Source organism: Nycticebus coucang, chromosome 14 (genome assembly GCF_027406575.1).
Source record: "Nycticebus coucang isolate mNycCou1 chromosome 14, mNycCou1.pri, whole genome shotgun sequence".
In the NCBI taxonomy this organism is placed as follows: Eukaryota; Metazoa; Chordata; class Mammalia; order Primates; family Lorisidae; genus Nycticebus; species Nycticebus coucang.
Window position 1 is genome coordinate 4,026,718 of NC_069793.1, and position 26,010 is coordinate 4,052,727.

Sequence of the window (26,010 nt, forward strand, 5' to 3'; positions counted from 1 at the left end):
CCACTCTTAGCCCCAGCAGGGCTGTTGAGAGGGTTGAAGGAGCTGCCTCAAGTCAGGCGACCTCATGGAGCAGATCTGTGTTTTCAGGGCTTCTCCCCTGAGCCCTGTCCCACCCACTGGAGACCCAGGTTCTTTCTGCCACCCCACCTGGCCTTTCTGGAACCTGACCCATGCTCCTGTTGGGGAAGGGGAAAGCCTGGGCCTCTGGACCGTACACGCAGCCAGCTGGGAAGAAGCCCTACTCCCTGTGGCCCCTGCCCTGACTCCAGCATGTTCTAGCGGAGTCACTTTGAGCAAGTCACTTCCCTCTCCTGCAGCTGTGATTCGGGCTCAGCCCTGCCCTGCTCACCCACAAAGTAGACCTGAGAATCTCTTGTGAACTTCATGGATTATTTCCGAATCCCAGCCTGATTTTCCCAGAAGCTTTGCATGTCTCCCAGTGGTTCATGCGGAGAGCAAATACATGATGGCAAACCAGCAAGGAGAAATAAGCTTGGGATGAGGGACCCCTGACTTAATATCCATTGTGGATGATCCTAAGACTTGCGTCCCCAGCCCCTGCCTCCTGTCGGCCCACTCTGCTGCTGAAGCGCAAACAGCTCAGGTGGTCTAACGGGGTGTGGAGGGCAGGGGCAGGGGCTGGGACGCTTCATGGGAGGAGGAAGGACCAGCCCAGGAACAAGCGCTGCCGGCGGTCGGCCCCGCCCTCTCTCCGGTGTGTGGGCTCTGCACCTGCGCCCCGCCCCCGGCCTCTCCCCCTGAGCGCATGGGGGCGGGGCAAGGCGGGCGGAATGGCGGAGCCTCTAGGGGCGGGGCCGGCCTCGGTGAGCTGGCTCCACGGGCCCCGCTGGGCGGGTGTCTGGCCCTTTAAGGGCCGCCCCCGAGGAGGTGCCAGGCCCTGGTAGCTCCACTCTCCTTCCTGGTCCTGCGGGGCTGGACTGTTGGTGGAGCTGTGGTGGGGGACCGTGCCTAGTGCCCACCCAGGTGCTGCTAGTCCGGCCCCATGGCCCTGGTCACAGTGAGTCGGTCACCCCCGGCCAGCGGCCACTCCACGCCTGTGGGGCCCACGGTGAGTCTGGCTTTGCTGTGGTCCTGCCCACGCAGTTGGCTGCCAGCTGGGCCTGGGGGAACGCGTCCTGCCCGCCCGCAGGCTCCTTTCAAGCCTGGTCCTCAAGTCTCTGGCTGGAGGGATTCGGGGAAGGGTTGGAGGTTCCCAGGACCTCGGACTAGGGCAAAATCCGGCGCTCTGGGAGCCAGCCCATTCTGCGGAGACCCAGATCTAGGCTAACCCTTGCACCTCCTCAGCACCCACCCCCCGCCACGCTTGGGCTTGGGCCGGGGATCCTCCAGTGCCTCCCGGTGGGGAGCGGATTAGCATCTGACACCTTTTCTGTACCACCTCCAACCCCAACTAAGGGCAAGGCGACCCACCGCCCCCACCCCACCCCAGCGCCCTGACAGAGGAGAGGAGGGACCCTGCTCTCATTCTCCCTGGGGGCTACTTTCGCAGCAGGAGCAGGCAGCCAAGCGGAGAAATCGGCTTCAGCGAAGGTGAGCCCCTTCCTCCCCAGGTTCAGGGCTGGAAGCCCTACTGAATATAGAGGGAGACGCTCCCAGTGGGGCCAGCTAGTAGGCGGGACTGGCTGCCTTTGCTTTTACCTCCCCTGCCCCAGTCACTTGGGGCTCTTTCACCTACTTCCCTGGACCCTGGCTCAGGTTAGTGGTCACGAGCCAAAGGGCAGGATGGGATGACAGGGCCTGAGGACTCCTGGGTCCTCACCAAGTTTACAGCATCTCCTGAGTTAGGGGGTGGGAAGGGATAGGGAGCAGTCCCATCCCCCTCAGATGAGCAGGAACAGAGGGGCCAGGGCTTAGGGGCCCCTAGGCTGTTCCCCAGAGTGGTGGCACCATCACCAGAGAACTGGTTAGAAATGCAGTCTCAGGCCTCCACTCTAGACCTCCCGGCTCTGATGCTACTGAGGTGTGAGGTTCTCCACCCTGAGGGCACAGGGGCATAATGGTTTCCCTACCACACTGCCAGGCAGAGCTTTGCAGTGCTCCATGGGGCTGTCCTGGGACTGCAAGATGGAGGAGACAATGGTGATGCAGCTGAGGCCAGCCCTGAGCCAGCAGAGGAACCCTTGGGTGAGGAACAGCCCCATGGAGACCAGACAGACTATGGGCAAGGACTCCAGAGTCCCTGGAAACAGGAGCAGAGGCAGCACCTGCATCTCATGGTTGAATTGCTGAGGCCGCAGGATGACATCCTCCTGGTAAGGGGTACCATCCAGAGCTCACTAAGAGGGCAGCAGCCCCTGACGGGTAAAGGAGAGGAGGGAAGGGAGCCAGTGTGTGTGCCTGTTTGGGGACCAATGAATGGCGTGAGGGCAGGCACCATGGGGAGTGTAGGGGTCCCTGATGACCCTGCTGTTTCAGGTACAGAAGTTTTGACAGGACCAGGTCATGTCTGTAGGTATCTTAAGGGCTGGGAAGGTGTGTCCTGTGTGAGCCAGCAGGACCAAACTATGTCCGAGGGCTGGGAATTACACAAAGGCAGGTTTCTGTTCAACCAGCTGAAAGCTTTCCTGACTGGAGTTGTCCCTGACTAGACCAGAGCACAGGGAGGGCTTGCTGAGCACCCACAGGGCTCAAAGGGAAGGAAGAATCCGGCAACCACTGGGATGGGAGTTCAGGCGGGAACCGGAGGGCTGGTTCCCAAATGCCATGGGGACAGCTCACTGTCCGCGGTCAGAGATGAAAAATAAGATAAAGTAAGTCCTCCATGAAACTGAACTTACAGCAGAAGCACTGTCCTTTATGGTGAGATTACATTCTTAGTATTTCTTTGGTGATAAACACTCTAGTGAAATTCTGGCAACGGTAATTGATAAGAGTTTTTTTTGTGTGTATGGTTTTTGGGCCGGGGCTGGGTTTGAACCCGCCACCTCCGGCATACGGGACCGGCGCCCTACTCCTTGAGCCACAGGCGCCACCCAATTGACAAGAGTTTTTAACAAAACATCCTTCCTAGGCAGAAATAAAAAATAGGCAACCTGTGTCAGTCCCATTCCCTCCTTTTTGCCACAGACTTCCCCCTTAAGAAAGATCTTGTTTAATATTTTGTTGGATTACAAAAATTGGGAACCATGGGATTGTAACCATTGATCCTGGATCTGGAAAGAGGGAGAATGGGAATGGAGAAATGGGGGCAGGGCTGTTCTGGCCTGAGGGTGTCCAGGTGGAGTCAGGGGCACAGGGTCCTTGGGCCACTGTGACTCTGGGCACATCTTCCCCAGGCAGCCCAGCTGGAGGCAGCTCGGCCTCCCCGGCTCCGCTACCTGCTGGTAGTTTCCACACAAGAGCATCTGAGCAAGGATGAGACGGTCCTCCTGGGGGTGGATTTCCCTGACAGCAGGTGGGAGCAGGGAGAGGAGGGGAGGGGGAAAGGAATTGAGGTGCTGGGGGACAATGACTTTTCCTTTGTCCTTTGCCAGTTCCCCCAGCTGCACCCTGGGCCTGGTCTTGCCCCTTTGGAGTGACACCCAGGTGTACTTAGATGGAGATGGGTAAGAGATGGCAACTGGAAAAGGGAAGGGCAGAGGAGGGGTCAGAAGGGTAGAACACCAGGTGTGACAGAGGTGACGCAGGGGCTGGGCACTGGGGAACACAATTCTAGGCCAGGGGCCTACTCTCAGCTCCACCTCAGACTGCTGTGTGAGCCTGGGTAAGTCACCTAACTTCTCTGGGCCTGGACCTCCTACATCTGGCAAATGGGCAGGCTCTCTCTCCCAGAACTTTGAGTATGATTCCACCCCGACCTGGTTTCCTGCAGGGGCTTCAGCGTAACATCTGGTGGTCAGAGCCGAATCTTCAAGCCCATCTCCATCCAGACCATGTGGTAAGGGCTGACTGAGAATCTCCTTAGGTGGCGGCTGCAAGGCCTGGGTAAGGGCAGCAGGGAGGACAGCATGACCCAGCCTCTCCTTCTGTCCCAGGGCCACACTACAGGTGCTGCACCAGGCATGTGAGGCAGCTCTAGGCAGTGGCCTTGTGCCCGGTGGTAGTGCCCTCACCTGGGCCAGCTACTACCAGGAGAGACTGAACTCGGACCAGAGCTGCCTCAATGAGTGGATGGCAATGGCTGACTTGGAGTCTCTGCGGCCTCCCACCACTGAGCCTGGCCGGTCAGTGTGCAGGGAGGGAAGGGCCTGCATGGAGTGGGGGGACAGGGAAAGGCAGAGGGTTGCCATGGTGGAGAGGGAAGGGGCCCTGACTAAGGGGTCTGCTGCAGGCCTTCAGAACAGGAGCAGATGGAGCAGGCAATCCGGGCTGAGCTGTGGGAAGTGCTGGATGCCAGCGACCTGGAGAGCGTCACTTCCAAAGAGGTGGGCACAAGGCTGAGGACTAGGGACCCTTCTCCAGACTTGAGCCATTCTGGGATGCCTTGGCATCACCCCAGTCTGTCTAAATGGGACAGGGAGCTATCCTCAAAGGCCCAGAGGGACGGTGGGGAGTCAGGAACCCAGAAAGTATCCTGAGCCTCTCCTCCCCTTGGGCTCTGCCCACAGATCCGCCAGGCTCTGGAGCTGCGCCTGGGATGTCCCCTGCAGCAGTACCGTGACTTCATTGATAACCAGATGTTGCTGCTCATGGCACAGCAAGACCGGGCTTCTCGCATCTTCCCCCACCTTTACCTGGTGAGCTGCAGGCTGAGAGAAGGGGAGCATAGGGGACTGCTTACAGCTGGGGGTTGGGAGGGAAGAGAAGTGGAGAGAGCTGAGGGGAAATTGGGGGAGCTGAGGGGCAGGGGCTAGGGGAGGACTACTGTGCTGCTCCCCTCTCCACAGGGCTCGGAGTGGAATGCAGCCAACCTGGAGGAGCTGCAGAGAAACAGGTAGTGTCAGGCCTGCCACCTGCTCTTCCGTTTTGGCCACCTCACAAAGGGCAACCTTGGCCAGCTTCAGAAACCCCAGACCACCCTCAGCAGCTACCAGCTCTGTCACCCTCACATGGGCTCTCAGGCCAGGCCAGGACAGTAACCCTGCTGCCCTGCTGGCCAGGCCCCAGCCCACTCTTCTGCCCTCCCCACACAAGTGTGAAAATAGAAGTCCCCAACCATGCTGAGAGGAGGAGCAGCAGGGCCCTTGCTGTGACTGCCTTTTCCAAGGAGGAAAAGACTCCTCTCCACCTGGCCCTTTTCTCTCAGTGGGGACCTGGTTGTCTGCTGTGTCATCTGCCTGCCATGGGCCTCTAGGAGGCATGCTGTAGCCCCTGCGTCTCCCACTGCTGCAGATCCACGCACTTGCAGCTTAGCTCAAAAGCTGTTCTCTCTTTCCCAAAGTAATAGAAAGGTCGTGTTGTAGTTAACTTCAGCTATCTGGGCTAGATGAGGAAACTCAAGCCTAGCAAGATAAAACGGTTTGCCCAAGATCATAGTCATCTGACAGTTGGTCAATTCTCTTCCTACCATAACTGCTGCCTCTACCTGCCTGGGAACTAAGAACCAAACAGAGGGACCCAGGGGTTGCTGGGCCCAACAACCAATGGGCCCTGCTGCCCCTGCCCACATCAGCCTAGCCTTGGGCCCTCTGGGACAGGGTCACCCATATCTTGAACATGGCCCGGGAGATTGACAACTTCTACCCAGAGCGCTTCACCTACTACAACGTGCGCCTGTGGGATGAGGAGTCAGCCCAGCTGCTGCCCCACTGGAAGGAAACACACCGCTTCATTGAGGCTGCAAGGTCAGCTCCTCCCAGCTCCTGCTGCCTGCCCAATCGTGCCTCAGCTTCACTTGGTCCCCAGTACTTTCCTCCTGCACACTCTGCCACCACTCTGTGACCCTTCCAGCCCACAGTGTCCTTACATTCTCTGCTCCCAGTCATAAGCCCCTCACAGAGAGGGGGGCAGGCAGCTGACTATGTCCTGCCTCCACAGGGCGCAGGGCACCCGGGTGCTAGTCCACTGCAAGATGGGTGTCAGCCGCTCGGCGGCCACGGTGCTGGCCTATGCCATGAAGCAATACGGCTGGAGCCTGGAGCAGGCACTGCAGCACGTGCAGGAGCTCCGGCCCATCGCCCGCCCCAACCCCGGCTTCCTGCGCCAGCTACAAACCTACCAGGGCATCCTGACTGCCAGGTACAGAGTGGGGAGAGGGTGTGTATATGCTGCTGTTGACTGCTGGGTCACTCAAAGCTGACTCAGGACTACCTCCTCACAGCCGTCAGAGCCACATCTGGGAGCAGAAAGTGGGTGGGGTCTCCCCAGAGGAGCCCCTGACCCCTGAAGTCTCTACACCATTCCCACCTCTTCCGCCAGAACCGGGGGGCGGTGGGGAGGTGAAGGCCATGGGCTTGGAGAAGAGCCAGGCAGACCCAAAAGAAGAGTCTGGGCCACGGCCCCGTATCAACCTCCGCGGGGTCATGAGGTCCATCAGTCTCCTGGAGCCTTCTTTGGAGCTAGAAAGTGCTTCAGAGATGAATTACCTGCCAGAGGTGAGGCCTGAGCCGGGAGAATTCAGTCTGCAGTGGCCGGGGGCCACAGTCTGCAGTGGCCGGGGGCCACAAGGAGAGAGGAGAGGGAAACACCCAGACCAATACTTGGCTTTAGGCTCTGAGGAAGGGGCCCCCTGTGCAAGGGACTCCTGAGAGGTTGGGCCCCCTAGGAGCTTGTCCTTGCCTCCCCACAGCACAGCCAGCACCCTACCCAGGCTAAGCTCCACAGCCAGTCTGAGGGGCGGCAGGCAAAGGGTGGGGAATGGAGGGGTGGAAGGGTCTCAGCATTCAGTCCACCCAAGTACTGGCTAAGTGAACACTGTCTAAGTGCTGCAGGGTGCAAAGTTGAGACTGGGGCTGGCCCTGGCCTTAGGAAGTCAGACTCCAGGCCAGAGGTTAGGACATGAGGGTCGGGGGGTGTCAGGAGGGCATGGAGCACTGATGGATGCATGTGGGTATGGACAAAGGCAGAGGGTCCTCACAGCACTGGACACCTGCATCTACACAGCCCAGCTCAGGGACTGGCACCGGAGGGTGTTTCAGCGGCTCACCGGTGGACCACACAAAGGCAGAGGGGGGAAGAGGAGCAAGGGGCCAGAGAGGCCCAGGCCTGCCAGGAGTGGAGGCGCAGGAGGGCTGAGAAGGGCTCCTGGGTGCCAGAGGGCAGCCAGGCAGGTGGGGCTCAAGGAGCCAGGAGCAGAGGAGCTGAAGTGTTGCCTTCCCTCCTTGGACCTGGCCTGGTTTTTCTGTAGCATTCAGCAAATGTGCTGCACCTGCCCTTTTCCCTGCTCTGTGCTCAACACTGCCTGGAGAGCCTTTTCACAGCTCTTCTTCCTGATACTCTCGTCCATGCAGGTGTTCTCTCCCCATGAGTCTTCAGATGAAGAGCCTCCACGGCCCTTCCCTCAGCTCTCAAGGGCCAAGGGAGGCCAGTGGGCCCGCAAGGGGCCTTGGCCTGCCCTGAAGTCCCGCCAGTCTGTGGTTGCCCTCCATAGTGCCGCGCTGGTGGCAAGCCGGGCCCAAGCCTTCCAGGGGCAGGGCCAAGGGCAGAGGCAAGGAGAGGCTGGCATTCCCTGCATGCTCAAGCCCCGAAAGGTGGTGAGGCAGGCCAGCGTGGATGACAGTGGAGAGGAGGGTGAGGCCTGAGTCCTCACATGCTCATGTTCCCCTAGACCAGCAGTTCTCAACCTATGGGTCGCAACCCCTTTTTCCATTTGTAACAACGTGGCAGTTAGGAAGGTTGAGAACCACTGCCCTAGACACTAAATAGCGGATCCACAGCTCCTGGAAAGAACCCTGTCACACCTGTACCCACTCCTCTTAGCTCTTCCCAGGTGTTCCCAGACCTGCCACTACAGCTTCACCTCCTATAGCCTTAAGTCTCAGACCCATGCCCATCTGTCCAAGGGCTCAGGCTTTCTCTATAACTGTGATGTGGCAAAGAGACTGCATGTGCCTTTGGGAGTTATTAGCGCCCTAGTTTCATTCTCAACTCTTGCCCTAAGACCCACAGCCACGGAATAAACACAGTTTCACAGTGGGGAAAGGCTCCTGCCTCTTCTCACCTCCCCATGTCATTCCTGGACCCAGCTAGGCCAGAGGCAGACAGGAGCCTCAGTTCCGAGACCTGGGAGGCCTGAGGGGGCTTGCAGGCCACCTCACTGGCCCACCTCACATCTGGCCCTCGTCTTCTGCCACTGTCCCCAATCCTCTCACAGCACCACAGTGGATCACAGGGCACCAGGCCAAAGAGAATCATCTTTCTGTCCTTCATGGCCTGTGGCCAGTCACCTTTTCATAGTCTTAATAGATCTGTCTTTGTACTGAGAAATAAACATTTTCATATTATTTTCAATTTTACAATAAAAGCCATTTGTCTTTTTATCAGATCTTGCTCTGCTTACATGAGAAGTATGGCCTCTCCTCACTCCTGACAGTTTCTTCACAATTCCAAGGTGTCTTTGCCAGACCTGTTTGTGGGTGGGGCGAGGTGGGAGGAAGAATAAGAAAAGAGGAGGAGAAGCCAATGCTATCTCCCTCATCTCCTAGGGCAGGGCCTAGGTAAATGGACAGCAGGCATGTGGCTCTGATGGGACAGCTAAAGGGAGTTACCCAAGAGGAAGTGGAAGCTGCTGCCACCTGGAATAAAACCAAGCCTGTTCCAGATTCCATTTGGTGCTAGTTCTAGAGTAGCAGTTCTCAACCTGTGGGTCGTGACCCACAGGAACTGTATTAAAGGGCTGCAGCATTAGGAAGATTGAGAACCACTGTTCTAGAGCATATTTTGTGTCCCAAGAATCCAAATCCCCCAAAAGCCCAATTTTCCAAGCCAGCCATTGCTGCCTGAGAAAGAAGGTGCTTTGACCACTCCTGCCTAGGGTTTCCTTCTGCTCAACTTTATTGTTCAAGAAGAGTTAGTGGTTCCTTTGTTGTCACTTTGATCCCTTCTTCCTGAAGTCCCTCTCTTTACCCTAGGACACATTACACACTGCTTTGGGAAAGGGGTGACACCCAACTCCATCCCTCAAAATAGGCCTCAGAGGTAGGAGCTGGCACCAGACATGCTCACTGAGACTTCATATCCAGTTGTTTTTTTTTTTTTAATTGAAACAGAGTCTCACTTTGTTGCCCTCAGTAGAGTGCCGAGCGTGTCACAGCTCACAGCAACCTCAAACTCTTGGGCTCAAGCAATTCTCTTGCCTCAGCCTCCCAAGTAGCTGGGACTATAGGCACTTGCTACAGCACTTGGCTATTTTTTTGTTTGTTTATTTTAGCAGGCCCAGGCCAGGTTTGAATCCACCAGCTCTGGTGCATGTGGCCAGCACCCTAACACTGAGCTACGGGCCACCAGCCTTCATACCCAGTTTTAAGAATGAATTTCAGCCAGACCCTGGAAGGACTCCCAGCACTGTTCTAACAATGAGGTGCTGAAGGGAGGAGAGTTGGGTTCTAACTGTGGCTTTACCACTTTTAAGTTACTTCATCTTGAATCTTCCTGTAAAAAAAAAGCACTAGACCAGGAAATCCTTAAGTACTCCTCTCTACTTTGATATATTTTTATATGTCACCTTTACATTGCTAGAATTCAGTCTCTCTCATATTCTCCAGAAGAGGAATCATTTGCACCTATTGGAGTGGCATGCCTAGGCTCACAAGGTGGGGTACAGGGAATCTAGTTCTGATTCCTGACCCACCCTGCTGAGCATGCACTAAAAGCTGTACCTCATTCTACAGCCAACTAGGAGTCGCAGGTTGCCCTTTCAGTAGACCTAGGCTAAGACTGCAGTGGGAGGGGGTGACAGTGTCAGGAGGGAAGCCAAGGCCAAGCCCTACACTCCTGCAGGCCATGCAGCTGAGAAGGCAGGGTTCAATCATGAACTAAAACCTTTAAGGCTGACTAGAATCCCTGAGGACTCTGAGAAGTCAGAATTCAGCAAGCAGAAAAACAAAGACTGGAGAGAAAACTATTTGCTTAGAAAATATGGACAGTCCAAGTATAGTGGCTCATGTCAATAATCCTAGCACTTCAGGAGGATCACTTGAAACCAGGAGTTTGAGGCCAGCCTGAGCAACATAGTGAGACCCCTGGCTCTACAAAAATAATATAGAAAAATTACCCAGGCATGGTGGTGGGCCAGCCATGCCTGGTAGTCATAGCATGCATCTGTAGTACCAACCAGTTGGGAGGCTGAGGCAGGAGGATCACTTGAGCCCATGAGTTTGAGGTTGCTGTGAGCTAGGATCATGCCACTGTAGTCTAGCCTGGGCAACAATGAGACCTTGTCTCTTAACAAAAATAACAGAACGTTACATAAAATAAAATAAAACAGTAAAGGTGTGCCTCATTTAAAAAACCACACATTCTTCAATGATAGGCTGTTATGAAAATAAGTAAATAAGGCGGCGGCGCCTGTGGCTCAAGGAGTAGGGCACCAGCCCCATATGCTGGGGGTGGCAGGTTCAAACCCGGCACCAGCCAAAAACTGCAAAAAAGAAAAGAAAAGAAGTAAATAAGGCTTGGCGCCCATAGCACAGTGGTTGTGGCGCCAGCTGCATAAACCAAGAATGGCAGGTCCGAACCTGGCCCAGGCCAGCTTAACAACTGCAACAACAACAACAAAAATAGTCGGGCATTGTGATGGGTGCCAGTAGTCCCAGCTACTTGGGAGACTGAGGCAAGAGAATTGCTTAAGCCCAAGGGTTTGAGGTTGCTGTGAGCTGTGATGCCACAGCACTCTACCGAGGGTGACATAGTAGGACTCTGTCTCTACAAAAAAAAAGAAAGAAAGAAAAGAAGTAAATAAATAAAACCCACGTATGTTCCATATCATGGAAACCATTTATTTACTTGGTCATTAATTGATGAACATTTAAGTTGTTTACAGTTTTCTCCCCCCATTCCAAGTAACAATTCATTAAGTACTCTTACATACATGACCACTAAATCTGTCTGACATATTTCCAGAATTGCTGAAGCAAAGGCTATGTTCGGTAGAGTGCTGTGGCATCACATCTCACAGCAACCTCAAAGCCTCCCAAGTAGCTGGGACTACAGGTTCCCGCCACAATGACCCCCTATTTTTTGGCTGTAGTTGTCATTGTTGTTTTTAGCAGGCCCAAGCAGGGTTGGAGCCCACCAGCCCCGGTGTATGTGGCCAGCGCCCTAGCCACTGAGCTACGGGCACCGAGCCAGGAATGCCTATCTTCTTCAAGGCCTGTCCAGCCTATGTCATCAGCTTGCAACAGTCCCAGAGGGAGAAAGGGCAGACATTATAATAACCACCATTTTAGAAATGAGGAAACTGAGGCTCAGAGAAGTAACTAGTAAGTCTATAACAAAACTTGAATTAGGGCGGCACTGTGGCTCAGTGGGTAGGGCGCCGGCCCCCTATACCGAGGGTGGCGGGTTCAAACCCGGCCTCAGCCAAACTGCAACAAAAAAATAGCCGGGCCTTCTGGTGGGCGCCTGTAGTACCAGCTACTCGGGAGGCTGAGGCAAGAGAATCACCTAAGCCTAGGAGTTGGAGCTTGCTGTGAGCTGTGTGACGCCACGGCACTCTACCGAGGGCGATAAAAGGAGCCTCTGTCTCTACAAAAAAAAATTTAAAAACCTGAATTAGATCTCAAGGTTTCCAGATTCTCAATCCATAAACAACTCAGGAGTGGAGAAAGTGATTCCTGGGCAGTCAACTCATTGATTTCACAGTTCTGCCCAAGGCGAGCTCTGAGTCCAGAAGCGCTAGAGCTCTAGGAACTTCCGAGAGGGAGAATCAGGATGGTCCCTGCTCTGGGAGTTCCCATTCAACTACCACCCGATACAGCAGCCTCTTAGCAGCGGGAGCCGTCGACCTGCCGGACTTGAAACTTCAGCTGCGTCCAAGAGCCCAAGTCTCTGGTCATCCTAGGCCAGCTCCCCCCCACGTCAGAACGTTCTCCCACCCAGGGTAGGGCCAGGCCTCGGACACGGCCGCCCTGACCCCATTCAACACAGCGCCTTGTTACGCCAATTTTTCGAATAGAAAAATCAAACGCGCTGAGAAGACTGCGCTTCCGCACGCTCACCCTGCATCCCAGATACTTCGCAGCCGTAGTCCAGAGACGCTCCCTTTCAGGCCTCCGCGGGCTTTCCTGAACCTGCAGGTGAACCTCGCTTGTCTAAACCGATTGCGACTTTCGGGCGCCCTCTTGCGTCGGTTCCGCTGGCCTCCAGCAATAACGTGGAAACCGCATTTCCCAGCGTGCCTCGCGCGTCTACGCAGGCGCAAAGAGCTTCCTCTCGTTTCCATGGGAACATCGCTCTCCAGAGTCCCAGACCCTTGGCTCAGCCGAGCGAGGTGTTTCTTCTTCCTGAGGTGCGCTATCTGGAGCAAGGTCTGCAAATGGATGAGCGGACAAAGTAGGGGGCTTGAGGGGAGGACGCCTGGCCATCCTTGCCTGTTGGGACCTGCATTTCCAAATTCTCCGGGTCATCCTGGGGGCCGCGAGCTCCTGAGGCCTCGGCGTTCTGAGGGCAAAAGGGGCCCCCGCAGCCCCACTTGCCTTGCCGAGGGCCCGCGCGCCGCCCACAGGTACACATGGGCGGACCAGGCGCTGGCAGTCCCGGGGATGGTTTGTGCCACAGGTGAACGTGCAGGTAGAGCGTCCGGCAGGACAACGAGCCGACCGGGGCTGGATGGGCTCTGCTTCTGATTCGGCACCCAGGGCGGCTCGCAGTTCCCGTGGGGTTCAGTTCAGCTCTCCGCTCTCTCAAATGAGGCGGGGACTGGAATTCTAGTGGCTTTGCAGTTCCATTGCAGAGCAGCCCCCGGCTCTGTGTAACCTAAAGGACAAGTTCTTTTATCTCTCCGAGTTTCTTGTCTGTGAAATAAGAAGGTAGGAGTAGATGATACCGTAAGGTCTCTTCTTGCGCTGTGGTTATTTTACGCACAGCTGGGTTCATTGCCCCTATTGCACACCAGGTGAAAGAAGAAAGAGAAGGAACTGGGATGGTTTGAGCAAGAATCTAAGCCTGGGGTCTTGGATCAGAGAAACGAGTTTGTGACTTTAGGCGAAGTTATTACATTTCATGGGCCTCGGTTTCAGCATTTGCAAAATTAGGGATAATGATGGTACCGTCTCAGGTTTTAGAGGATTAAGTGAGATAATGTATGTAAGTTTTTAGCCCAGGGCCTGTATATAGTAAGTGCCATCCTAAGTCCCAGCTATCATTTCTGATGATTTTAAAAACATTCCTTAGCCAATGTAAGACCTTTTCCTAAGGTTCGGCATGGTGGCTCGCGCTTGTAATTCTAGCACTCTGGGAGGCCAAGACCGGGGGATTGCTTGAGCTCAGGAGTTGGAGGTTGCTCTGGGCTATGATGAGGCTATGGCACTCAACCCCTGGTGACAGCGTGAGACTGTCTCAAAAACCAACAAAACAACAACAAAAAAACCTTTTCCTAATACTTGAAGTCACTTCTTTTGTTTCTGGGCAAATCCGTTCTCCAAGGCAGTATGGTTTTATAGACTGATTTTGATGGGGAAGCCTGAGGCTTCTTAATCCAAGGTAATATATATAAGGCCAGCGGATCACCTTCCTTTAGCTGTAATCTGGTTTGTATCATTACCACACACCCACACAGCATCCAGGGAGGCTCCAAGGTCCAACGCTGCATAGTAGGGAAGATACTTTCCCTTTCTTTTTTTTTTTTTTTGTAGAGACAGAGTCTTACTTTACCGCCTTCGGTAGAGTGCCGTGGCGTCACACGGCTCACAGCAACCTCCAGCTCTTGCCTCAGCCTCCCAAGCAGCTGGGACTACAGGTGCCCGCCACAACGCCCGGCTATTTTTTTTGTTGCAGTTTGGCCGGGGCTGGGTTTGAACCCACCACCCTCGGTATATGGGGCCGGCGCCCTACTCACTGAGCGACAGGTGCCGCCCACTTTCCCTTTCTTAAGATTCACAAAGGAGGGCAGCGCCTGTGGCTCAAAGGAGTAGGGCGCCGGTCCCATAAGCCGGAGGCCGTGGGTTCCAACTCAGCCCCTGCCAAAAACCACAAAAAAAAAAGATTCACAGAGGAGGTGAGCACCTATACATTATGGTGTAAGCGAAAACAGCTTAATGTTGAATAATGTATTTTCATAGAGTAGATGAACACATGGTTATAAGGAATACCTAAGAGTTCCATGCTGCTTGCATCAAGTTTGTGTTTGTGTTAACTGGGAAAATCCTAACAAAGAGTTTTAAATTAGTGATAAGAATGTATTTCTTTCTTTCTTTTTTTTTTTTTTGTAGAGACAGAGTCTCACTTTACTGCCCTCGGTAGAGTGCTGTGGTGTCCCACGGCTCACAGCAACCTCCAGCTCTTGGGCTTATGTGATTCTCTTGCCTCAGCCTCCAGAGCAGCTGGGACTACAGGCGCCCGCCACAACGCCCGGCTATTTTTTGTTGTTGCAGTTTGGCAGAGCCTGGGTTTGAACCCACCACCCTCGGCATATGGGGCCGGCGCCCTACTCACTGAGCCACAGGCACCGCCCCAAGAATGTATTTCTTATTTTCTTTAAAAATCTAGGAACTCCCAATAATTTCACAAACAAGCCTTTATTCGCTCAGCAATCATCTTTATGTGGAAGTTGTATTCCATGAGCAGTTTTTGTGCACCTGTTATGTACATGGAACCGTATGGGTTTCTGTGAGGGACATGAAAATGTGTAAGACAATCTTTGCCCTCAAGAAATATAGAGACTAGTGGAGAATATTATTATGCATACGAAACACGTGTAATTCAAGTAGAAAGTGATTTGTCATAGGAGAGGTCCAGGTGACTGTGCCAGGAAGATTCAAAAGCAGGAAAGACCACGAATGAGTCACCATATAATGAGAGAAACAAGAAGAAGACAGCATTTGAACTGCCTAAATCATGTCAAAAATATGGGTATGTCAAGAAGCAGCGAGAAGCTGGGCACCCTTTCTGCAGCCTTGCAATACATGGAGAAACATCTGTAGTCCTGATTAGGTGGTGAGATCCTAGAAGACAGGAACTGGATTTTGGTCGGTGTTTTCCTCCTTTACTTGGCAAGTGGTTAGTGTGGTAAATATTAGTGAATGAAGAGGGGCTATGAGTTTCCCACAGAGAGGGACCGAGCTATGGTCTCTGTATTACCAGGAGGCCCTTCTGTTGGACTTGCATGTCCCTTCTAGGGGAAGAATGTGAATGGGCAGATAATTGTGAGGCAAGGGCCATGAGGTACCAGGCATCTGAGACCCCAGTGAACAAGGTCTCATAAATGGATAGGAGGGTTTGTGAATCTCTTTTCCTGGAACTGAGGTGAAGAACCATGAGTGAGGAAACAGAAGCATAAGATCGTGAGACAGGCTCGAGGACCAGTAATGGATATTCTTTTGGTGGTTATGTACATTTTTGGCTCCTCTTTTTCTGTGGCCCACTCGTCCCTGGGGACATTTTTTCCCATCTGTGACCCACATGGGAGTAAGAAACTATGTCTGTCATGCCAGTGGTTTGCCAAGCCCTGCGGATCTGTGGCAAGGAAATGAAGCTGGCTTTAGAAACCATCTTCAAGCTGATTTCTGGGCCCTGCCCTTCTCCAATCCGGCCCAATGCTGAATCTCCGCTAGGAATCTCTGAAGTAGACCCCTGAGACAGGAGTCTAATGATCCATGGAGGGGAGAACTCCCGCAGGACCTAGAATGGAAGTATCTCTTGAGAAGGGCACAAGTAGAGAAGGTTGAAAAGAGAATGGCTTGAGGATAGGGAAAATCCTGCCCAGTCCCATGTAACTCATCAGAAGTCTTAGATTCCTCCTGGGATCCTCTGTTGCTCAGAGAGTACAGTCAACCTCATAACAAAGAAGTTGGGAGAGGTTTAAGAGGTGTAATCAGAGGGGGCATAGGGCACAACTGACTGCCTTTTTTGTCCCTAGATATGGAATAATATAGGACTTCTGGGCCCACAAACACTCCTTCTACTGGAGATGCAACCAGGCAGCTCCTGCTCCCTCCCCAGAGTGCCCCTCTTCTTCTTTGTCCTGCTGCCCCAGTTGGCTCCCACTCCACTGCCTGCAGGTGGGTGCCTGCAGGTGGTCAGGGTTTCTTTGTAGCTGTGTCCTGTATAAAGCTTTAGTAACTCCAGGCCTGGTACTTGAGAGGAGGGTATGACAGCTTAGTGCCTACTATCAAGGCCTATGTCAGCCTACTTCAGGGTTCTTTATTATGATGCTTTACAAAGCACTGTCATTTACATATGACCTCACTTTATCTTAATGGCTGGAAGGCCTTGTATTACAACTTTCGCTTTTCCATGTTAGGGATCTTAGGTTATACGTCAAAGAGCTAAATGATGGCACTGAAACCAGTGATTTTCCTCTGCGTCTGTTAACACATGTATGCCTTTGGTCTACTAGTAACCAAGACTCTCCTTCTTTCCCATTTAGCCAGAATTTTCTGCCCATTTTCCTGTTTTCCTTCCCAGCCTCACCCTCCACCTCAGCCCTATTCATTTATCTCTTCCCTTTGTGCTTCCTCCCTTCCCTCTAGGCAGTGCCAGCAATGGCAGCTGACCATTAGAACAAATAAATACCCTTGTCTGGCCCATCCACCCTTAAGCTTCCTAGGAGTGCCCATCTTGACCTGTTTGCTGCAGGACTTGTACTCCTTGGCAGGTACCTCTGATTGCTCTCCTCTTAGAAAGGAAAAAGGACTCAGATAAGAGAGAAAGTTAGGGCAAGAAGACTTGGAACCATGTGGATGCTTGATGGGAAAGAACTAGGTTGAAGGGCACTACTCTAGAAGAACTGGAGGCACCAAGAGCCTGAGGTAGCTGTTAGGGCCTGACAGTCCCTGGGAATGGGTCATGGGTCCAGGCAAGGCTGGTCTAATGGAGAAGCTGACCTTACAGGGAGAATTCTGTTTCTGGGTAGACCCCTGTTTGCATCTGAAGGACTGTGAAGAGTCCATTTGACAGGATGAGATAAAACTAAACTCATTCTCTTTTCTCACAGTTCATTTCTGAGTCTTGAGCTCCAAACTAGCTCCTCCTGTTGATTTTTCCATTTCCTCTGCTCTTCTACACTCAGGCGGAACTGCAGGGTGATAACTCTACTTTCCACACTTAACCATTTATTAAATTCTTTTCTTTCTTTTTTTTTTTTTTTTTTTTGAGACAAAGTCTCACCATGTTGCCCTTGGTAGAGTGCAGTGGCATCATGGCTCACAGCAACCTCAAATTCTTGGGCTCAAGCGATTCTCTTGCCTCAGCCTCCCAAGTAGCTGGGACTACAGGTGCCTGCCACAATGCCTGGCTATGTTTTGGTTGTAGTTGTCATTGTTCAGCAGGCCTGGGGCCGGGCTTGAACCTGCCAGCCCCAGTGCATGTGGCCAGTGCCCCACTCACTGAGCTACAGGCGCCAAGCCTATTAAATTCTTTTTTTTTCTTTATTTTTTTTTGGAGACAGAGTCTCACTTTGTCACACTCAGTAGAATGCCGTGGTGTCATAAGTAACAGCAACCTCAAACTCTTGGGTTTAAGTGATCCTCTTGCCTCAGCCCCCTGAGTAGCTGGGACTACTACTACTACTACTACTATTTTTATTTATTTATTTATTTATTTTAGAGACAAAGTCTCACTTGGTTGCCCTCAGCAGAGTGCTGTGGCATCATAGCCCACAAGGCTCTTGGGCTTAGGTGATTCTCTTGCCTCAGCCTCCCAAGCAGCTGGGACAACAGGTGCCTGGCACAACGCCTGCCTATTTTTTTGTTGCAGTTTGGCCGGAGCCGGTGCGAACCCTCCACCCTCTGTACATGGGGCCAGCACCCCATTCACTGAACTACAGGTGCTGCCCCTGACCAGCTATTTTTAGAAAAGGGGTCTTGTTCTTTCTCAGGCTGGTCTTAAACTCGTGAGCTCAAGCAATCCACCTGCCTCAGCCTCCCAGAGTGCTAGGATTACAGATGTGAGCCACCGCGCTTGGCCTCATTTATTAAATTCTGATAGTTTTCACAAAGCAATTGCCTTTTGTTCCCACTTCCTCCACCTAGCCCAAGCTGGTTCCATGCTTCAGCTTCTGTAATCACCTCCCAGCTAGTCATGCCCTTCAGTCTGTGCAGAGCATCATGACTACATTGATTGAAGTATCTCGTCACTTCATATATTTGGATGAAGCGCCATCAGTAGTGCTGTCCATTGCCTTCCAGATTCAGTACAGGCTCTCTGTTCTTTTGCTCGGGGCCTTTTCCCATCTGACACCAACCTCCCTTTCTGGCTTTGTCTCTCAGAACATCCTAGTACCGTTCACTCTGATCAAACTAGACTACGGACTCCCTTCAAACACTTCTTCGGCCTCTTTGCCTTTGCTCATGCTATTCTTTCTATCTGGGAGGGCCCCCTCTCCATTTAAAAATTATTGAGCACTTTCTTTTTACTTTGAAAAATTTCCGACCTACAGAGAAGTTGAAACAATAGTACAGTTAATACCTGTGTACCGTACATCTAAATCCACAGTTGTTATCGCCACATTTCTTTCTTTTCTCTCTCTCTCTTTTTTTTTTCTGGACCCATTGAAAGTAAGTTGCAGGCATTATGACATTTCACCCTTAAATGTTTTGATGTGTATATCCTAAGAAACAGGACATTAATCTATCTAACCACAATATCCTTTTTTAAAAAAAAAGTGATAAAAAAAAGGGCTTCTGTCGTGAGTGGCACACGTGGGGCAACTCAATTGCTCTTTGTGCGGAATCGACATCAAGAGATTTCGGAAGCATAATTTTTTGGTATCTGGGCAGCTGGTGATCATTGGTCCTGGCACCCGGAAAAAAAAAAAAAAATTAAAAAAAAAGTGATAAAATATACATAAAATTTATTATTTTAACAATTTTAAAGTGAAAAATTGTGGCATTAAATACATTCACAGTGTTGTATAAACATCACCACTATCCATTTCCAGAACTTTTTCATCATCATAAACAAAAACTCTATACCCATTAAACGATAACTCCCCATTCCCTCGGATAGCCTTTATTCTACTTTCAGTCTTTGTGAATGTGCTTCGTCTGGTTACCTTATAAGTTGAGATATACATTATTTGTCCTTTTATGTGTGGCTTCCTCCACTTAGCATAATGTTTTCAGGGTTCATCCATGTTGTTTCATGTATCAGAATTTAATTTCTTTCTAAGGTTGTATAGTATTCCCTTCTATAGATATGCTACATTTATCCATTTATCTGTTGATAATATGGATATATGGATTGTCTTCACTTTTGGATGTGTGAATAATGCTGTGATGAACACTCGTTTGCAAATATCTGTGTTAGTTATTGCTACAGTTTATAGAGTGGAATTACTGGACTACATGGTAATTCTACCTTTTACTTTCTGAGGAACTGCCAAACTGTTTTCCATAACAACCAAGAAATAATAATGCCATATTATTATCTAGACTATAGACCATAATTACATTTCTCTAAACATCCCTAGATTTTTCCATTGCAAAAAACTCTATCAAGATCAAATCAGGGTGGCCAGGCGCAGTGGCTCACACCTGTAATCCTAGCATTCTGGGAGGCTGAGGCAGGTGGATTGCTTGAGCTCATGAGTTCGAGACCAGCCTGAGCAAAAAGCAACACCTCCGTCTCTACTAAAAATAAGAAAAACTGAGGTAAGGGCAGCACCTGTGGCTCAAAGGAGTAGGGCACTCGGCCCCATAAGCCAGAGGTGGCCTGACAATTTGATGACCAGAAAATAGAGATGCAGCCCACGCAAAGCACAGCATTCTGCTGAGTCAGTGATGCAGACCTCATAGTTGAGGGCTGCTGGCGCAGGGCAAGGTGTGCTGTGCAGAAGGGGATGCCCAAAGGTTCATATGTGTGTTCTCTATGACCTTAGCCAAGAGCTAGGCTGCAAATATGCAGGGTGAGACTTTGTGAGGCCTCGAAAGAGTTGCTGGTGCTATGGGGTTGGGAATTGTATGGAGATGCTAAATGCCACACAGTGTGGGGAGAATTTTTAGTTCTGATCTAGCCAGAATGGAAATATTTAATTTAACTAATATCCTTGGCCTCAAGATGATATACCAGAAGGGCATGCCTTAAGAATAAGTACCATGACCTAGAACAGAAGCAGGCAGACCATAGCCTGCCCAAATCTTGCCAACCATAAGCCAAATACAGCCACATGCATTTGTTTATATATCATCTGTGGCTGATTTTACACTACAGTAGGAGAACTGAGTAGTTATGACAAAGACCATATGTCCTGAAAAGCCAAAAATATTTACTATCTGGCTTTTCGTATCAGCTATCAGCTCTTTGCTAACCCCTTCCGTAGAGTAAGGGCTACTCTACATCTGCCTTAAGAAAACCTAAAACCAAGTCTCAGAAACATCAAGGAGAACTGCCAGAAATGAATTACCCTCCAGAACAAAGCTCAAGTATCTTTTTTTTTTTTTTTTTTTGCAGTTTTTGGCTGGGGCCAGGTTTGAACCCACCACCTCTGGTATATGGGGCCAGTGCCCTACTCCTTCGAGCCACAGGCACTGCCCAAAGCTCAAGTTTTTTATTTTTATTTATTTATTTAGACAGAGTCTCACTCAAGTCACCCTGGGGTTCAGTGTTGTGGCATCACAGCTCACAGCAACCTCAAACACTTGGGCTCAAGTGATTCTCTTGCCTTAGCCTCCCAAGTAGCTGGGACTAGAGGCGCCCGACATAACCCCTGGCTATTTTTAGAGATGGGGTCTTGCACTTGCTCAGGCTGGTCTCAAACTCCTGAGCTCAAGCAATCCACCTGCCTCAGCCTCCCAGAGTGCTAAGATTATAGGCATGAACCACCACGCCTGGCCAAAACTCAACTTTTTAAAAAAGAAAATGTTATTATCCACTCAAGTTCAGCATACAATAAAAATTTACTAGTTATTCAAAGGAGGAGGAAAATGAAACCCATAATCAAGGAAAAAAGCAGTCAGTGAAACATATCCTGAGGTAACCTAGATATTGAAATTAGTGGGCGAAGTGTTTAAAGTAGCTGCTATATGGCTCAGTGGCTGTGGCTCAAGCAGCTAAGGCGCCAGCCACATACGCTTGAGCTGACGGGTTGGAATCCAGCCTGGGTCAGCCAAACAACAATGATGACTGCAACCAAAAAAAAAAAAAAAAATAGCCGGGTGTTGTGTCAGGCGCCTGTAGTCCCAGCTACTTGGGAGGCAGAGGCAGGAGAATTGCTTGAGTCCAGGAGTTGGAGGTTGCTGTGAGCTGTGATGCCATAGCACTCAACCCGGGGCAACAGCTTGAGGCTCTGTCTCAAAAAAAAAAAAGGATAGCCAGGCGTTGTGGCAGGCGCCTGTAGTCCCAGCTGCTTGGGAGGCTGAGGCAAGAGAATTGCATATGCCCAAGAGTTAGAGGTTGCTGTGAGCCGTGTGACATCATGGCACTCTACCCGAGGGTGGTACAGTGAGACTCTGTCTCTACAAAAAAAAAAAAAGAAAGAAAGAAAAAGAAAAAGTAGCTACTATAGATATGATTAAAATCCTAAAAATATGGCTCGGCACCTGGAGCTTAGTGGTTAGGGCGCCAGCCACATACACTGTGGCTGGGAGGTTCGAACCCGGTCTGGGTCTGCTAAACAACAACTACAACAAAAACATAGCTGGTCATTGTGGCCGGTGCCTGTAGTCCCAGCTGCTTGGGAGGCTGAGGCAAGAGAGAAGCACTTAAGCCCAAGAGTTTGAGGTTGCTGTGAGCTGTGACACCATAGCACTCTACCAAGGGCAACATAGTGAGACTCTGTCTCAAAAAAAAAAAAAGATCACCGGGCGGTGCCTGTAGCTCAGCCAGCCCCATATACCAAGGGTGGTGGGTTCAAATCCAGCCCCCGCCAAACTGCAACAAAAAAATAGCCGGGCATTGTGGCAGGTGCCTGTAGTCCCAGCTACTTGGGAGGCCGAGGCAAGAGAATCGCCTAAAAACCCAGGAGTTGGAGGTTGCTATGAGCTGTGACGCCACAGCACTCTGCCGAGGGTGATAAAGTAAGACTCTGTCTCTAAAAAAAAAAAAATCACCATAAAAATATGGTGATCTTTACAGGTGTGGTGGTTCACACCTGTAATCCTAGCACTCTGGGAGGCTGAGTTAGGTAGATTGCTTAAGCTCAGGAGTTCAGGACCAGCCTGAGCAAGAGTGAGATTAGAATCTATTAAAAATAGAAAAACTAGAAAAAAAGAAAAAATAGAAAAAATCTATTAAAAATAGAAAAAATAGAAAAAAAGAAAAATTAGTTGTGGGTATTCTGGCCAGCGCCTGTAGTTCCAACTTCTTAGGAGGCTGAAGCAGGAGAATTGCTTGAACCCAAGAGTTTGAAATTGCTGTGGGCTATGACACTACCGCACTCAACTTAGTATAAAAGAGTAAGACTTGGTCTCAAAAGAAAAAAAAATGGTAGTTTTAGTGGGGAATCTAAGCAGAGAAATGAAACTTTAGAAAAGAACTAAAGAGAAATTCTAGAATTGAAAAGGGTAATATCTGAAATGCAAAATCCACTGGATATACCTAATAGAAAGTTGAATAAAGCTTGGCAGAAGAAATGGCCATGAACTTAAAAGATAGGTCCAGAGAAATGATCTGAACTAAAAATCCAAGATAAGAATTGAAGGGAAGGCTCAGCGCACGTAGCTCAGTGAGTAGGGCGCCAGCCACATACACCAGTGGTTCTCAACCTTCCTAATGCTGCGACCCTTTAACACAGTTCCTGTGGGTTGCGACCCACAGGTTGGCGAATTCAAACCTGGCCTGGGCCTGCTAAATAACAATGACAACTGCAACACCTACAACAACTCCTACATTCCCCCCCCCCCAAAAAAATAGCCGGGCCTTGTGGTGGGCGCCTGTAGTCCCAGCTACTCAGGAGGCTGAGGCAAGAGAATCGCTTGAGTCCAAGAATGTAAGGTTGCTGTGAGCTAAGAAGCCATTGCACTCTACCAAGGGCAACAAGTAAGACTGTCTCAAAAAAAAAAAAAAAATGGGAGGCACCACCTGTGGCTCAAAGGAGTAGGGCACCCGCCCTATATGCTGGAGGTGGCGGGTTCAAACCCAGACCTGGCCAAAAACTGCAAAAAAAAAAAAAAATTTTATATTGAAATCCTAACCCCAAGGGCCTCAGAATATGACTATATTTGGAGAGAAGAGCCTTTACACACATTTTAAGTTAAATTGAGTTATTAAAGTGGACTATGAAACACATGAGTGGTGTCCTCATAGGAGAAAATTTGGACACAGACATGTATGGAGGAAAGACAATGTGAATATAGCCATCTACAAGCCAAGGAGAGAGGCCTAGAACAGAGCCTTTTCTCATGGCCCTCAAAAGTAATCAACTCTGTTAACACCTTGATCTCAAACTTCTAGTCTCCAGAACTGTGAGAAAACAAATTCCTGTCGTTTAAGCCACCGAATCTGAGGTGGGATTTTTTTTTTCTTTTTTGGAGACAGAGTCTCACTACATTGCCCTCAGTAGAATGCCCTGGCGTCACAGCTCACAGCAACCTCAAGCTCTTGGGGTTAGATGATTCTCTTGCCTCAGCCTCTCAAGTAGCTGCCACTGCAGGCGCCCACCATAACGCCCACCCAGCTATTTTTTTTGTTGCCGTTGTCATTGTTATTTAGCTGACCCAGGCAGGGTTGGAACCCACCAACCTGGGTGCATGTGGCCGGCGCCATAAACTGTGTGATGGGTGCCAAGCTCAATCTGAGGTTCTTTATTATGGCAGTCTATGTCTGCTTTGTGCTGCCATAACAATACCTGAGACTGGGTAATTTATAAAAACCAGAAATTTAGTCTCTCATGATTCCAGAGGCTGGAGAGTCCAAGATCAAAGTGCTGGCATCTGGTGTGAGCCTTCCTATTGCACCTTCAGGTGGCAGAAGAGCAGAAGGGCAAGCGTGAGTCCACTCCTGCAAGCCCTTTTGTAGTGCCATTAATCCCTTCATGAGGACCTAAATGCCTCCCAAAAGAACCCACCTTCCAACACTGTTACATTGGGGATTAAGCTTCCAACACATGAATTTTGGAGATGGGGACACATTCAGACCATAGTAAAACTCCAGCAAATTAATGCAGACTTACACCCAATCGTATTAATAATTCGATTAAATATAAACATTCCAAGTAAAAGAGAATGTCAGACAAGATTAAATAATCAAGACCCAAATATATAATATCTAAAAGAGATATACATTTGACCCTTGAATAACTCTAGTTTGAACTGTGCAGATAAACTCATATGAAGATTCTTTTCAATAAATGTATTGGAAATTTTTTTGGAGATTTGCAACAATTTGAAAAAACTTGTACATAAATCGCATAACCTAGAAATATCAAAAACTTAAAAAATTAGGTATGTCATGACACATAAAATATATATAGATACTAGCCTATTTTATCATTAACTACCATAAAATATACATAAATGTATTATATTAATAATTATATTATTAATTTGACCAGATACAGTGGCTTATACCCGTAATCCTAGCACTCTGGGAGGCCAAGGCAGGAAGATGGCTTAAGGTCAGGAATTTAAGACCAGGCTGAGCAAGAATGAGACCCCGTCTTCACTTAAAATAGAAAAAATTAGCTAGGGCTGGTGGCATGCACCTCTAGTCCCAGTTACTTGGAAGGGTGAGGCAGCAGGATGGCTGGAGTCCAGGAGTTTGAGGCTACAGTGAGCTTTGATGATACCGCTGTACTCTAACCCAGGTGACACAGCAAGACCCTGTCTCAAAAAAAAAAAAAAAAAGTTGGGCAGCGCCTGTGGCTCAAAGGAGTAGGGCGCCGGCCCCATATACCAGAGGTGGTGGGTTCAAACCTGGCCCCGGCCAAAAACTGCAAAAAAAAAAAAAAAAGAAAAAAAGTTTAAATTTATCAAAACTATCAAGACTCAAACACACACACACACACACATACTATATGTGGCGCCATTCATAATTAAGAGAGAACTGTAAACAGAGATGCAGTATTAAATCATAACTGTGTAAAAGTAACTGCAGAATACCGTACTAAATAATTTGGCAGCCACTTCTGTTGCTATTGCAGTGAGCTCAAGTGTTGTGAGTAGCTTTGTGTGACACTAATTATCTCCACATGAGCAGTTTATCTCTCTAGTAAATTGCGTATCACCATAAAAGTGATCTTTCACAGTTCCGTTTTGTTTTTGTTTTTGTTTTTTGAGGCAGAGTCTCATTTTGTCACCCTCGGAAGAAGTTCACAGCAACCTCTAACTTTTGGGCTCAGCCTTCCAAGTAGCAGAGACTAAAGGTACCCACCACAACACCTGGCTATTTTTAGAGATGGGGTCTCGCTCTTGATCAGGCTGGTCTCAAACTCCTAAATTCAGGCAATCCACCTGCCTCGGCCACCCAGAAGGCTGGGATTACAGGTGTGAGCCACTGAGCCTGGCCTCTTTCACAGTTCTCAAGTATTTTTCATTGTGTTTAGTGTAATACCACAAACCATGTTTTTCAAGGTTAAGACCATGGGGCCCACATAAAGTGGCACTAATGGCACTGGAAACACTCCCAAGAAGCGGAGAAAAGTCATGACATTACAAGAAAAAGTTGAATTGCGGCTCAGTGCCTGTAGCTCAAGCGGCTAAGGCACCAGCCACATACTCTAGAGCTGGCAGGTTCGAATCCAGCCCGGGCCTGCCAAACAACGACAACTACAACAACAACAACAACAACAACAAAAAAAAAAAAGCCGGATGTTGTGGCAGGCGCCTATAGTTCCAGCTACTTTGGAGGCTGAAGCAAGAGAATCGCTTAAGCCCAGGAGTTGGAGGTTGCTGTGAGCTATGTGAGGCCACGGCACTCTACCGAGGGCCATAAAGTGAGACTCTGTCTCTACAAAAAAAGAAAATCATTTGAGGAGAAAGAATATCTGCCTGAACACGTTTTTAATGCAGATGAGAACGCCCCCTTCTGGAAAACAATGTCACAGAGGACATTTATAGAAGGAAGAGAAGTGAACACCAA

At 50.0% G+C, this 26,010-nt stretch overlaps 1 protein-coding gene and 1 non-coding gene across 5 annotated transcripts; both read left to right on the plus strand.

Moving 5' to 3' along the window:
• The first annotated feature begins 800 nt into the window (after positions 1–800).
• On the plus strand, positions 801–8,372 carry SSH3 (slingshot protein phosphatase 3). Of its 4 annotated transcripts, XM_053562005.1 has the most exons (15): positions 801–1,069; positions 1,511–1,551; positions 2,042–2,273; positions 3,297–3,415; positions 3,495–3,566; positions 3,833–3,898; positions 3,996–4,184; positions 4,292–4,385; positions 4,569–4,697; positions 4,848–4,894; positions 5,598–5,744; positions 5,938–6,138; positions 6,221–6,494; positions 7,003–7,165; positions 7,350–7,484. In XM_053562005.1, exons 1-14 carry the CDS (start codon positions 1,004–1,006, stop codon positions 7,132–7,134), a joined length of 1,809 nt encoding a protein of 602 aa, XP_053417980.1. In that variant the 5' UTR covers positions 801–1,003; the 3' UTR covers positions 7,135–7,165; positions 7,350–7,484. The 4 variants fall into 4 exon arrangements, with proteins under 4 accessions (XP_053417980.1, XP_053417979.1, XP_053417978.1 ...); XM_053562004.1 differs by having other exon boundaries at positions 7,003–7,491; XM_053562003.1 differs by lacking the exon at positions 7,003–7,165 and having other exon boundaries at positions 807–1,069; positions 7,350–8,372.
• Positions 8,373–18,666: 10,294 nt separating this feature from the next.
• Positions 18,667–18,800, plus strand: LOC128566234 (U11 spliceosomal RNA). Its single transcript, XR_008374519.1, has one exon. It is a non-coding gene; the product is annotated as a U11 spliceosomal RNA (small nuclear RNA).
• Positions 18,801–26,010: the final 7,210 nt, after the last annotated feature.